Source organism: Antennarius striatus, chromosome 6 (assembly GCF_040054535.1).
Source record: "Antennarius striatus isolate MH-2024 chromosome 6, ASM4005453v1, whole genome shotgun sequence".
In the NCBI taxonomy this organism is placed as follows: domain Eukaryota; kingdom Metazoa; phylum Chordata; class Actinopteri; order Lophiiformes; family Antennariidae; genus Antennarius; species Antennarius striatus.
This window is the reverse complement of record NC_090781.1, coordinates 3759785-3775327: the sequence shown is the minus strand read 5'-3', so window position 1 is coordinate 3775327 and position 15543 is coordinate 3759785. Positions and strand designations below refer to the sequence as shown.

The following is a 15543-nucleotide window of genomic DNA, read 5'->3' as shown; positions in this document are numbered from 1 at the left end:
GCAAACTACTACTGTCTACCACAGTCTAGTACAGTCAACTACAGTCACATACAGTCTAAAATATCATCTTACAGTTGAACAGTCTACTAAATCATCTATAGTCTACTATTGTCTTGTGCATTATATTACAGTATCCTTCAGTCTAGTACAGTCTACAAGAATATATTACAATCTTCTAAACTCTAGTTCAGTCTTCTATAGTCATTGCAGTTGAGCACAGGCTACTAATGTCTAGGTACTGTAGTCTGCTACAGTCTATTACAGTGTGCTACAATTTACTGAAATAGACTGAAATAGAATGTATTAGATTTTTGTAGACTGTAGACTATACAAGACTGCAGTGGACTGTAGGAGACTAAAGTAGATTGCTGTAAACTGTATTACTGTTGACTGTATTAGATTAATACAATCTAGTTTAGTCTACTAAAGTCTGCTACATAGTCTACTACAGTCCACTACAGTCTTGTATAGTCTACTACAGTCTACAACAATCTAATACATTTTATTTCAGTCTTCTGCAGTAAGTGACAGTCTACTAGTCTAATACAGTTTACCACAGGTTACAACAGTCTACTTCAGTCCCCTACAGTCCACTGCAGTCTACTAGTCTACTATATTCTAAGACAGTCTACCATTTATAGCAGTCGCTTCACTACAATCTACCAGAGTGTAATAAAGTTTTGTACAGTCCACTACAGTTTACTGTGGTCTACTACCTTCTACTTCAGTGTAGTACAGCATACTGCAATCTACTAAAGTCTAGTATAGTCTACTGCAGTCTATTTCAGTCAACCACAGAATATGACAATCCGCAATAACTGCCTGTGTATCACCCGTTTCCTCCTCTCTCCCCAGTTTCTTATCCTCCTCAACAGTCTGACACTCATCCTCTTTCTCGTCTTCTCTCCCTAGTTTCTTCCCCTGAACTCTTACAGCCCAACTCTTACAGTCGACTATAGTCCAGTACAGTTTATTACAGTCTACTACAGTCTAACACAGTCTACCTTGGGTTCCTGCCGTCTGTTGAAGTCTACTGGAGTCTAGTGAAGTCTACCACATTCTACCACAGTGTACCACAGTCTATTAGTCTATTACAGTCTGCTTTTGTCAACTGGAGTAACGTCCTCTCTCTAGTTTCTCCTCATACTCTATGACAGCCTGTCTCTCACCCCTTTCTTCTCCTCTCTCCCTAATTTTGCCCCCTTCTCTCTAATATATGTCTTTCAACCTCTGCCTCCTCCTCTTCACCAGTTTATTCTCCTCTCGTCTACCAGTCTCTCTCACCATACTCCTCCCGTGTCCTTAGTTTCTCTCCTTCCCCTCTAACAGCCTGTCTCTCACTCTTTCCTCTTCCTGTCTGTAGTTTTTACGCCTCCTTTCTAACAGACTTTCTCTCACTTTCTTTTTCTTCTCTCCCTGGCTTCTCCACCTCACCTTTGACAGCCTGTCTCCTACAATCTATGTGGGGTCATATGGTCTACAGACTCTACAGTCTAATACAACCTACAAAGGTCTACTAAAATCTACTGCATCTAGTAGAGTCTGCAACCCCCTTTATCATCCCCTGGCACCCCCATCAACCATTGTTTAGGAGCCAGATGGGTTTCAACTATGGTCGCTGGAATATGAATAGCACTGACCACACCTCACAGGGTTAATAAACTGGGACAAGACCAGTCACCACGAGAACTGAAGACGCTTCTTGGATGAGAGGCGAAACGTATTCAAGAAACGTTCTTACAGTCCAGTGGACTGATTTAAACATGGATCCCCTCTCTGTAGTTTCTCTCCCTCCTTTCCAACAGCCTGTTTCTCATCTTCTTTCTCCTCTTCTCTACTGAATTTCTCCTCATGCTCTCTAGCAGCCTGTGCTCCACACTCTTCCTCCTCCTCCCTGTAGTTTCTCCCCCTCCCCTCTGATAGCCTGTTTCTCACCCTCTTACTCCTCTTTCCCTGTCAAACAGACTGTCTCTCATCCTTTTCCTCCTCCTCTCTCCATAGTTTCCCCCACTCCTCTCTAATAGCCTGTCTCACCCTCTCACTCCTCTCTCCCTCTCTAACAGTCTGTCTCACTCCTCCCTCTTCCTCCTCTCCAGAGTTCTCCCCTCCTTTCTGACAGTATTATCTCTCACTCTTCTCCTCTCTTCCGAGTTCTCTCCCTGATCTCTTTCCATCCTCCTTCAACTCCCCCTCTCAGATTCTCCCCCCTCTCTGACAGCCTGTCTATCTCCCAGACCTCCTCCCTCTCGCCTCTCCCCCTCCCCCTTTGACAGCCCTCCCCTCAGAGATGTCTGTGAACCCTTTCTGGCTGGAGTTCCAGTCAGTCGCGTCTTTATGCCTCCAGGAGACAATGGGCGCAGGTCGCGCTGCCTCCAGTGAACGGGGGTCTTCCTCCGCGCCTCTCGCTAGACTCCAGTTTTCATAGGTGGACCAACAGTTGCTGAGAACACATCGGTGTATTCGGGTTATTACTGCACCGAACCGGGATTTGAACCCAAAAACGCCTCTGTTGGCTGTCAGTTAGTGAGAAAAACACGTGTGTGGACGCAAAGGAGCAGAGATGAGAACGCCGGAGAGACTTTTGATGAACATTTACCGGAACTAAAGTAAGTTCTTTTCTGCTACTCCTGTGGTGTGGAGCCGGTGCTGGTGGTGGAGCGGGTTCTGACCCGACCCGGTTGGCGCGTCTGGGGGTGGATGACGTCATTAAAGTTCTTCAGACTGTTGGACGGGCTGTCCAGTGCCGATGTCTAGTGAACTAGTTGGTGCTTGTTCCTAATTGGGCTCATTTTTATTCTAAATTTTTAAACAAAAGTATTCTATTGATTTTTTTTTTTTGTTGATTTTTTTTGTCAAACCCTCTTTAGAAATCCAACGAATATAATTTCGGTGTCAGTCAAACTACTGAGGAGCATTAGTTGTGGGATGGCCTGGTTTCAGAGGTCGCTCCCTTTAATTATTCGCTGGTCACTTCAGTAGCTTCATTGGGGTCATAAAAGTCACAATACATGAACAATATTGCAATGACATACTGATAATATTATGAGTATAATGTCATGGTATTAAAATGAAATAGACATAAAATTTTGTCAACACTTTTGACTTCATTCTTCAAAATCTGTATTATTTTTCCTCATTGGGGTCCCAACACCAAAATGTGAGTACAGTAAAAGTAAGACAGTAAGTTTTGGTGTGTGGCCCATGCATCATGAACACCTGCCCTACTGTTGCTGTCTCCAGCCAGTCAATCCCCCTGACTCTGAGCGTTGGCTGCCTGCATGTGACTTCTGTTTATAGACTACAAACATATACAGGTCTGCTATCTGTAGATCCAGCCTGACATGAGCAGACCTCACTTTGTCTGTCTACTATTACACTGCTATTCCTGGTTGCCAATGTGACCCAACCAGGCCTGGTCACTGGAATAGAATAGAGATTTCCTTTCATGCACACTGCCTATGCTGAGTCCTCTCAGACCCCGACTTCTGAAGCTATCAGATCCAGAACGAGGACTGTACAGCAGCTCAAATACTCTTCAAGGCTGCGTCATCTGTCTCTGACAGAGTGTCTGTCTCGCTGTAGGATGTTAGGAGTCTAAGGAGGGGGACCCTCTGCAAACAGACCTCTGTGAATGGGATCCCACAGCCCAGAGTTGGTAGCAGCTGGTGCTCAGTCAGCATGTCAGTGTGTGTTCCTGTTATCTCTGACCAGGCATCCTCTGACAGCACTGAGGTCAAGGAAACGTGTCTGAATGGTTACTGTGGTACTGCAGCAAACACACTGCAACCAAACTCAACTCAAACACTCGAGGAAAGTAAGAAAACGCGACGAGGGAATGACCTGCAAGAGACACAACATAACCAAAGGATTTACAGAGGACAGTTGTTTGATCGGTTGGTTTAATGTCATAAAAAAAGACAAAACCAGGGGAAAAAATGATCAATTTAGATTTGAGTTCACATCAACAAGGCTGTTACTGAGTGGGACTCAGTGTCTGTGCCTGATAGTTTACCTCTGTGCACTTTAATTTTAATCCCAGGCTAAAATCAAACTGTTAACATATAACCACCTAATCTTACTGCATTGGCGACAAACATTTTAGTCTGCTGACTCCAGAATTTTATTTTTATTACCTCTAATTTACATACAATCACAGATATCAACCCATAAATGCAATGGTTGTTTTCAAGATCCACATTTTGTTCTCACAAAATTCAAAGATAATGTTATCAGAAGTTAAAGAAAATGCTTAAAATGTCTGTCCATCATGTATATGGTGTCCTCGATTTTGTCCATTCATATGCAATGTATTGGCTCTGCTGCTAGCGTGGAGGTATTGGTGGAGGGTTTAGAGAGTCTTTGTTACGTCTAATCAAAAATTTAAGACTTGAAAATGAACTGATTGATGTGATTAAAAAAAAAAGACTAAATTATCACGTCTACAGGTTGTTTTCACATCATTTGGGTTTATTGATGGTCAGGCCTCTTCCCTGGGGAACATGTTTATCAGCGGGGGGTAAGGTTGAAGTTCGTCTGACAGATGGAGAAAACGGGTGCGGTTGGGGGGGGGGGCGTAGAAGTGAACATCTGTTCAGATCAGCAGTAACCAGCCTCTCACACGCTGCTGTGATAAGCATTCAGTATCTCTGGATGCTGCACCTGGTCTGAATGGAGCTGGTCATACAGTGTTTTAAAAGGATCAGTGAAGTCCAGTATGTTGAAGGGTGAGTTCTGGAGTACGGAAAATATCTCATATATGAAACTCAAGCAGGTGCCTGCTTAAATATACAGCACTAAGCAGCTGCATCATGAGAAAGTTCAGATTTTTAACACTTTGCACTTAAAATAGAGTGGCTTGGTTTCAATGAAGGAGTCCTTCATCTGTCAAAATCATGGACATCTGATTGTTAGCAGTGATATTAAGATGTAGTGAGGTATTAAAAGTCTGCTCAGGTTATTTAAAGCTGCACTTTTTATTGCACAGTTAAAACCGTGTCACATGGTAATAAACTTAGTAACTCATTAATTAACATGTGTAGTATTTCTAACTGTTCTTTGGACTATACACTATATAAGTTTATGGGACAATAAACAATAAACAATGTTAAATGCCTTATTTTGTAAACATTACAGCAAAATAGTGAGTAAAGAGTTATTAACAACATAATGGAAAAATTAAATCAGAGATGAGATATTGTTTTCACAACTAAGCGAGATATAAATTTGAAAGAAGTACAACAGGTTGGGTTTCATATGAAACTCAGTGAAAAGCTGATAATAATATTTAAATTACTTAATTCAAATATTTGAGGCAGAGACTTGGAGGGGGGCCATCCAGTTGTTTTTGTTATCTTCCATTCTGTTAACTTACCAGCATTACTCTGCTTTCACTTTCAGCATGTGATCACTTCTTCCGATTTCATTAACTAACCACGTTTTGAACTAAGTGGGTTTTTAATAATTATATTATACATATATATATAAATAATTAATAATAATAATTTAATAATTATTTATTTTTATTATTAATATTTACACTCTTTATGTTTACACTGTGTGTTTGCACTTTTACATCAATCCTGCTTTATGTGCTTTTCATTTGCCCCTTGGGGACAAATAAAGTTTTTTGAGTTTGAATTTGAATCTTTAGAATGGTTATTCCTGCATGATGGGAATGCAGGGTTAGGACTCTTTTCCCCCCTTTCTCCCCTTCCCCAGTGCACTCCTGTGGACCCAGCGCCACATCTTCCTCTGGTATGTGAGTCTGTTTGACGGTCCTGGCTCAGCAGAAGGCAGTCATTGATTAATGGGGAGTGGGGGGGTGACTCTAGCCTTTTCTGAAGCTTTAAACCATCAGTTTCCATTGCAACCGTTTGCCATAGGTTTGGCCATCCCGTTGTCTGCAGTGCTTTTGTGCTTTAGTGACACGTCATTCCGACGTTTTAGTGGCACTGCAGTAAAAGTAGACATTGTTCACTGAACGAAGGCACTTTAAACAGTGATTCCAGATGAAAACCAATCACCAATACCCTTTTCCATACCATGAAACTGAAAACAATGAACTTTGTTTTCTTTAATCCAACTTGGTTGATCAGATACGGATATCAGATATATGATATATGTATACAGACAGCAGCTGAGGTGCAGCAATGTGTGTATCCTCAGTTTGTGATAGTGTTTTGTGCAGAGGGAGTGACATGATTGTAGCTATAAAGTACTGACCCACAGAGCCACCGTATGTCTATAGAGCAGAACTTAAGCTCCTGACTGCATGACGTCACGCTGGCAGAATGAAACGCTCCGACCTCCTCTGATTCCTCTGATTTAGTCTTCTTGGAAATCTGAGTTGGAAGATTCCAGAGTGAAGGAAAAGAACCACACTGGTGTTGTCAGGGCAATGATGGAACATTTGATCCACAGACGTTCACATTGTACCAACCACTGCTTCGTTTAATGCCACAGTACCCCTGAAGTATGATGTGACATTAAAGCTGATTAGCACTTCCAAAGGAACAGTGCAGTTCGGTCCAGTTCAGCAATGGGTAGCTGTGAACTGTTAGCAAGAAGGTTCTTTGTGGCGATCCAGCTGAGGACTTCTCCATGTGGGGGTTTTCTGTGTCTGTGTGGGTTCCCCCTGGGTTCTCCTGCTTCCTCCTCCAAGAAACATCAAATGCATGCATACATATTAGTGTGTACAGGCCCCTGTAGCACACGCACACACACAAGGGGGCTTGTAGGCATGGAATGGGAGGTAGAGCGGTAGGCAGCTCCTACATGATGTTCCCCGAATGAGCAACTTGTAAAGCGGGACGGCATCTTGCTCCATTGCGCTTTGGCAGTGCTCCAGAGGTCGCTGGGCGGGAGCGGGAACAGAACCGCCGATCTTGGGGAATACTGGACGACCTGCTCTACCACTGAGTCACTGCCGCCCCGTTTTCCTTTGTCATCGAGGAAATGACAAATTTAATTGTACTTTTAAAACAAGTATTGACTCATACAGATGTAGTAACCAGACCCGATGTGGTTGTCAGTGGACACATTGTTTATTCAATGCTGGTGAATTATAGCATATCAATCATTTAGTTTAAGGTAAATGGATGGATGAATCATTTTAACTCAAGAAAGTAGTGCATCCCTGGGATGCGCTTCAAAAAAAATTGTACATCTGAACATGACGTTTATGTCATGTTTACAATCACATATTATTTTTATCAAGATGTTACAACCTGATCATTCTAAAAAAAACAGTTTTAGAAATAAAGTAACATGTAATGCAGTTTGTTCTTCACCTTTGCTTTTCACTGAATAGTTTTCTTTGGCTTTAATTCATATATTCTCCGGTGGACACTCCGCCAAGCTCAAAGAACCTTCTCCACTCACAAAATTTTTATCAGCTGCAACTTCATTATTTTGTCTTGGGTGCTGACATTTAGCCATGCCTCACCCATGGAAACAATTCCATCCATTGCTGTAGAAATGTTTGGATTTTTGCTTGTTTTTGCTTGGCTAGTTCTGCATCTTTATCCATAATATCCGTAGTAATATCTGTCACTTTTTATTCATTAACTTTTAAAAGCACTCATTGTCACTTGTTTTTCTCCAGTGATAATGTACTAACTCGTCGCTCTCTTACTGCAGCGTGTAAAACGATCAGACGTCGTGTTTTAATAAGGCAAGTTGTCTCTTTCAGTCATTTAAAAAAAATGAAATGACTGATACTGATGACAGTATCCACTTTGGCCGGACCTGCATCAGCTCACATCACAGGATGTGCTCTTTAATCCACTTACATGTTCCTGCAGTTTCATGAGTGATTGGGGTTGGAGTCCTTGTGGGAAGGTAGTGACGACCTTCACTCATAGGGACAGATGTGTGCACATCAAACGCATGGATGATCACATCACGTCATGATAGCAGTGCCGTCCCATAATCCACTCTGAAAACACTCCTAAATGGCTGTTATAATTCTGAGGTGAAGATGGGTCATTTCTTCCATTTTTGCAGGTTGTTGGTTGACCTGATCTGGGTTTGGTGGAAGCTCTTGCTGAGGAGGAGAAAATGAATCCAGAACTGCTGGTTCTTGGAAGAATCCTGACATTCTTATCCTGGGTCAGAGGGTTCCTTTACAGGAGGGAGGAAAGAAAAAGGAAAGAGATAGAGGTGTATTTTAAATATCCAGTGCTTGCATGGCACCAGATGTGTTGGTTGTTGATTTATAGACGTGATTAATGTGTGGAATTTAATGTTGGATCAGAATTTGGTTCAATATGTTTTCTGACAGGAATTAGGGACAAAGAGGTGATGGAGAGGTTGATTTATATGGGCTTCAAGAACAATATATTAATTTTGATCCTTTTTACACAGCACTATCACCACACAACCAAACTACGGCGACAGAACAGTGGTCCAGCAACCAGTGTGCATTTTACACATGTGTTTGGCAGATCTTTAACATACCACAGGCTCAGGGCTGGAGTTAGTATGGTAGTTTGTTTAACTTTCTGATTAGTTTGACTAGTTTGATTCAATGGTTAAATATCATGTTACGTTAGCCAATGGGACCACTCCAGATGTCAGACTGTATAAGGGTTAAAAATATTTTCACGGTCTAAAGATGATGACATCATGACGGTTAAAGGTTGGACACGAGTCCTTAATATGCTGACTTTGCATCAGAAAGTAATTGTAGGTTTTGGATCATGTGGTCAATTAATATTGTTATTGAGTTGCACGATAGGGAAATGTAGGATCCAAACTATGACTCAAGAAAGTAGTGCATCCCTGGGATGCGCTTCAAATGCGCTTGGTTGTAGATTTAGCTACCTGAAAGAGTCACAGAGCTAGTATCCCTGTACGTATTGTTGTGGCCTGGAGACCAAAATCCCTTTTCATGAACTGTCAGGACAGCCAGGATCCCGACTGCGCTTTCTGCAGATTGTGAAATTGCTAAGCTAGAAAGGTAGCAGACATCTCATTGGTCAAATCAAGTTTATACACTTTACAGCCTGTGCATTAATAAAAGTATTTTTAATACCTGTATCTGTAAAGTGAAGCACCATATTTCTGTGTTTATACGGTGGGTGTTCTTTAGTGAAACACCTGATGGTTTATGATTCTGACTCTCCCCACAAACTCCACTCTGAATATGACTCATGGTCCATTTCCAGCATCTCCGTGTCTTCCCTCTCAGGGAACTGGATAAATATTCTAGGCCTTGAAGGAACATAAATCTACTTAGAGATTAATAGTCTGACACACCCTGAAGAATCCCCTCGCTGGTGAGAATCTTTCATGATAATTAGTTGTGTTGTTTTGAAAGGAGGAATTGATGAATTTTTATCAAGAAAAAGACAGCAGCAGACTTCTGAACAGCTTGTAAACAGCTTTAGCCAGATGTGATGAGATGTGCTCAGACTGCAGACCTTGTGAGCAGTAGTTTTCTTTATGCATCAGACACACAGTAAAGCATTCATCTGCTTGTGGTTGGCTTGTGACAGTCGGGCGTTAAGTGTATCATCCTTAACTCAACGTAAGCTTCCTAACTTCCCCCAGGAGCAAAGGTTTTCACAAACCAACTGTCTTCTACCCGTCAGCCCTTTTTTTTTTGTATGACTGTGAGAGTGTTTGTTTATTTAACTCTATGTGGCTCTGCAATAAACTGGTGACTTGTTCAGGGTGTGCCCTGCCTTTTGCCCAATGTCAACTGGGATAGGCGCCAGTGTAACCCATGACCTGGATGTTACTTACAGGTGTTACCTACAGATGTAGATCACCTACAAACATTACCTACATAAAATGTCTCCACACATTAGCTCCGGATGTTACCTACAGATTTTACCTACAGAGTAGGTAGTACAGAGATTAGGTAGTACAGAGTAGTACAGAGACTATCTACAAACATTACTGACAGACATTATCTACAAATGCTACATACAGACATTACCAATGGACATAACCTACAAATGTTTCCTAGAGAACTTACATAAAGACAATACCATTAAACCTTACCTACAGACATCACAAACAGACATTACGTACAGACCGTACGTAGATATTACCTACAGATTTCCCTACAAATATTACTTTTAGACGTTACCTACAGGTATTATATACAGATCTTACCTACAGACTATCTAAAAACTTTATTGATCAAAATTACCACAGTTTCTATGCAAAGAAACAGCAGTCCAGGCTGAACCCAATAAAGATGATGGTGATTTTTCAGAGAGCTGCCATCAAATCTTGATCGGAGGGTGAGACATTAATGTTTCATGGCTCTGTTCACAGCTTCCAGCAATGTTCTTTTAAAAAGCATGTCTTATGAACGTGACTGAATGATCTTCATTGGTTAGATCATGTTAGTGCATGTCAGACTCAGACTGCAGTGAGTTAGGAGCTGGAGGGAGGACAGTGGATATAGAGAAAACAGGAGCTAGGTGAGGGAGTCAGATGGTTGCTGAAGCAAAGAGTATGACACGCTGGCTGAGCTGACGTGGCTCTACAGACCGCAGTATTAACATCCTGATGAAGGCTTTCAAACAGCTTATTCATCGTTTTCTCCCTTTCATGACCAGACTGATGGTACAGACATTTTCCAAATATCGACAGAAACAGTGTCTGCTGTGGAAATTACTGACCAAAGTTATGTTAAGAACGATGTTGCCACCACGAGAGAAATGCTTAGAGAAGTTTTAGACTCTGGCTTCTTCACTTCACAAAAAGAAATGTATGGTGAGCTAAGTTTTATAAGAAAGTACCAAATATTAATAGACAATGATGCTGTTGTACAGAAACAACAGCACCACTTGTCAAAACTGAACACCTATTCTCCAGTTCAACTCCAATCAGGTGATGTGGGTATGCGATTCGGTTGTGTGTGATTGTAGCCTGTGTTTTTTTTCCATGTGTACCTCAGGTCCCATGTTGTCTGCTGACACATCTTTTCCTACAACCGCAGCAGGACAATAATTGTTTTATTGAGAAGGCAGTAAAATAAGATTGCTTATCTGGTATTGAGCTTATGGCTCATAAGCTACGTGTGTTATGTGCTTTAGCCATCACGTTATTTAATATACCATAGACATATGTGTTTGTTGGGATGTTGTTAGTAGGTATGGTGTGAGGATCAGTAATATTCATACCTGCTCCTTCACATTAAAAGAACATAATGGACTTCTTTATTCAAAAATTCACAACTCTCATTGGACTGCTTCAATCAGCAGCATATCCTTTAGGCTGCTACTCCCACACTACCATTTACGAGCAGACCATCAGTCAGGTGACGAATCGAGTCATGTGTTTGTGTGTAGCTGATGACTGTTAGAACAACAGCTACTTTCTTCTGAGGTTCTATTAACTCCTGAGGTGAAGACTGTGCTCTGTAACTGCAAATGTGTCGCTATGATCACTGGCTAGTTGTTTCCATGAGTGTCAAACTCATTTTCACCGAGCGCCACATCAGCATAATTGCTGTCCTTAAAGGGCCAGATGTAACTTATACATGTAAGTAAGTGTAACTCAATATAATGTAAAATAAATATAACTAGTCCTTAATGTTAAATAACTCTAAATGTATTACTTATTCAAGTTACAAACATAGTTGCACAGAAAAAACATATTTGCTTGTTTCTGTGTTATAACATAAATCCTTTTAAATGTGTCAGGTTATTAAACCCACAGAACTCCATCAATCAACTATCAATGAAAAAAGAAAAATAACATCAAACACAAGTTAAGACATTAACTTTACTCAAAATGTTTTTGTCAGAGTTAGAACGGGCTTAATTACTGCATTGTGGGATGGTAGTTTTGGTCAAAGCACACTTTTGACCTATTAATTTTCAGACACTCTGACCTTTTATGCTTTGGAATGCCACATAAAATGATGTGGCGGGGCCACATTTGGCCCCTAGGCCTTGAGTTTGATGCATGTGCCCGAGAGTGTCTTAGAGCTTTTTGCTGAAAACTACTTGAAGCAAAATGTTGGCATGTAAAACCAAACCAAACCAAAATTCAAAGGCCCAAAAAATGCTCTATTCAATTGAGGAGGAATGGAAAATCGGTGTATGTTTACTGTTTTATCACGATGAATGGCGTTTTTCATGTAATGTACTCTTGACTTTGTAATTTACATTAGTCTTAGTCAACTTTATTGTCAAATGTACCATATATTAGCTGCGATTCCAAGAATTGACTCGACACGGATTGGCTTGACTTGGTTCGACTGGTCTTGACTCGACTTGACTCTGATTTTCTACCAGTCCTTTTCAAGTACAAGGTAGTACCTCTTCATGGTAGATGGGATGAGATGTGAAACTACTGTGGCATGGTCCCCCCATGATCCTGTCATCAGCTGACAAGCAAGTAGAACCAACTGTTGTGAATGGTTACCTTTGAGCAAAAAAGGAAAAAAACACTCAGTATGTAAGTGAATTTGATTTTTCTATCCATTTTTCCATTCATTCGTTCCTTCCTTCAATTCTTCTTGTTCCTTTCAGACTTGAGGAGACACCCAGGTGAACTTCCAGTTGGGAACAAAAATCTTTTATTTATTTATTTATACTCTGATGAAACATGATAAATATGTCATTTTTGGAGTGTCAACCTACAGCGCTGAAATGAGATGAATCACTACACTTCAACTGAGTTTTATACTGTAGTCAAGTGAATATCTTAGACAGGAAATTTATTCGGTAACTGTTTACTTTTGACTTAAACACCTTCTGAAACATCATTTGGATCTTATCTCCTTAATGGGATGAATTTCCTGCAGATGTGTGGCATGTGTGAACTCAGATATGAGTCACTGTTGTCACTCTAGACTTATTGTTGGTTTATATTTCGCCCCAGATACCAGTCCTGATGCCTGTTTTTCATTGTGTATTTATCTCAGGTGTCTGTGACTCAGGTTTCTATATCTCTGGTATGAAGGTGTCCTGTGTCTTTGTCTAACGGAGACGGTTTTAAGAGGTGACACAGATTCAGGATGATAGTTCCATTGGTCAGTTTTTAAAGTTTGCCTTTCTGTCTACTTAAAATAAAATTACCATAGCCCTTTTTAGTTGATTTCTTATTTCTTCCTCTCTTTAAAAGTGTTAAACCTCCATCACTTCTCACTTCCTTCTAGCAAATCTTTAATGGATGTCTTGGTTTTTATTAAACTAAGTGTGCTCTTCTGGCTGAAGTTCCAAGTATACTTATATGCAAATGGTGTACCTTTAGGAAAGACAGCATAAAAAATGCATTCACCAAAATATTGTTTCTTTAATTAATAGTGTTTAGTGTTTTATTCTGAGAAAAACCCTCTTTGGTTCTTTGAGCCCAGTTAAGAGGCGTATCATCAATGATGAGACAAGTTGTAGTACAAGTAAGGTTTACTGAAGAAGTTGGGCAATTTACAAAGTTGGTGAGGATAGAGTACTGGACGCAGCAACAAGCCTCTGCAGAAGAGTTCTAAATGGTCTTTGACTGTGACCTTTATAGTGTTTGGGTTAGACCAGGGGAAACTCATTTCAGCCGCTTGTATCCGGGATCTTGTCCTTTCTGTCATGACCCAAAACTCATGACCATAGATGAGAGTAGGAACGTAGATTGACCGGTAAATCGAGAGCTTCGTCTTGCGACTCGGCTTCTTCTTCACCACGACAGACCAATACAGCGACCGCATCGCCACGGAAGCTGCACCGATCTGTCTGTCAGTCTCACATTTTTAATCTTCTTGCTGTTTTTCAGGCTGCATGCTGTGTTTTGGCCAGTCAACCTTCTTCCGCTTTAACCACCCTGAAGAAGCCATCAGGATGAAGACTAGGGTACCCCAGGGAAGAAGTGTCTCCACTGGGGACTACAGATTATGTCCAGGTACTGTATGACAGGGTACACTTACATTATTCCTTTCAGTAGTTTACTGTATTTTCAGCCTGATTTCACTCAACACATTTTTGACAGGGACGCACAATCATCAGACAACGTGCTTCCCTGGGACGCGAGTTTTAAACACTTACAGTAAAAAATCAATATCGATGCTACCTTTTTCCACTATACAATATTGGGGAAAGATGCACCTCCATTCAACAAATATATTCACAAATTTTCCATTTCTCCACTTGTCTCGAACTTGAGAATCACCGTTATGTTTTGATCTCACGCGAATTTCTTGCGCGTTTCTTGTCACGAGAATCACCTGCGTGATTCTGTCTTATTAAAATCGACCAAACTGCTCGGTTTTACGCGCTGCAGTGAGAGAGGAGTTAGTTAGACCCTCCAGAGCGAGAAAAAGTGCCCCGTTGGGTTTGTCTGTCTGTTAAAGCGCTTTGAAATGTCTGCTAACGGGATTAAGCGCTATACAAAGAAAGGTTGATTGATTGATTGATTGATTGATTGATTATCACTATGCCGCCGAAAAAGATGCAGAAGTTGGAGAAACAAAAAGTGACAATGAGTGCATTCTTGAAAAAATAAAAACAATCAAAAGTTTTGAAGAAATAGAGACAGATTTACTGACAGATATGACTGAAATTTGGTGCAGTGTCCACAGGAGAATACTTTATATGAATTAGAAGCAAAGAAAATTGCTGAGTGAAAAGCAAAAGTAAAAAAAAAAACCCCCATTGTATTACATCTTTCTATATTTATAAAACTGTTTTTTTTAAATGACTACCAGGCTTTAACATTTTGATAAAACTAATATGTAATTTTACTCTTTTTTTTCCTTTTACTTAAACAGTTATGATGTTGTTATTTATAAAATCAGTAAAATTAAAAGTTCAGTTTTTATATTGTTCTATTGGCAAAACTTAATCCTTGCGTACGCTTCTATCGTATATTCTATTATTACTTTTGGGATGCATAGACATCATGTTGGGATGCACAAATTTTTCTTGACGTGCATCCTAGGAATGCAATACTTTCTTGAGGTAAAATGATTCATCCATTAATTTTATTTATTGTATTATTTACAGTAATATAAACACACTGACATTAAACCACCTTATATCTCTATTACCTGTATGAAGATCACTGTCAGTTTGTGTTTTAGTGTGTATGTACGTGTGCATCTGTCCATGTTTATATGTGTGCATGTGTGTTTATGTGTGTTTATGTATGTATGCGTTTGTATGTGTATTTCTACGTGTGTGTGTATATGTATGTGCTTATATGCGTCTTTGTGTGTGTGTGTGTGTGTGTGTGTGTGTCTGTATGTGTGTGTGTGTAGCTCCAGTACTTGGATGAAAATGAACGTCTTTGCTCGTTTTGCTGACTGGGGTAGAGTCAAACCACAGACATGCTGGCTACTGTGGACTTCCTGAGCCAGTAATTAAAGCTTTCCGTTGTTTACGAGTTTATTATTTTACTCAGTCATACATTCTTGATTTGCATTCAGATGAAACCCAGTGCTTATACCACACCCGTGGTAATCAAGATGCATTTATCATGTCTACTGGGAAACACAGATCACGCTTTTCCTCTATAGATAATCCGGTCAGATGAACGTTACTGGACTTCAAGGTTCCAATTTTTTGAATGCGGTTCTAATTAATTTGTGTT

At 40.4% G+C, this 15543-nt stretch overlaps 1 protein-coding gene across 4 annotated transcripts in view; it reads left to right on the top strand.

Annotated features, from left to right (window-relative positions):
- phldb1b (pleckstrin homology-like domain, family B, member 1b) overlaps nucleotides 1–15543 on the top strand; it is a 73294-nt gene that overhangs the window by 18210 nt on the left and 39541 nt on the right. For all 4 annotated transcript variants that reach the window (XM_068317025.1, XM_068317026.1, XM_068317028.1 and 1 more), the window contains exon 5: nucleotides 13732–13857. In XM_068317025.1, the coding sequence (XP_068173126.1) occupies nucleotides 13732–13857 (126 nt within the window). The remainder of the gene's footprint in view (nucleotides 1–13731; nucleotides 13858–15543) is intronic.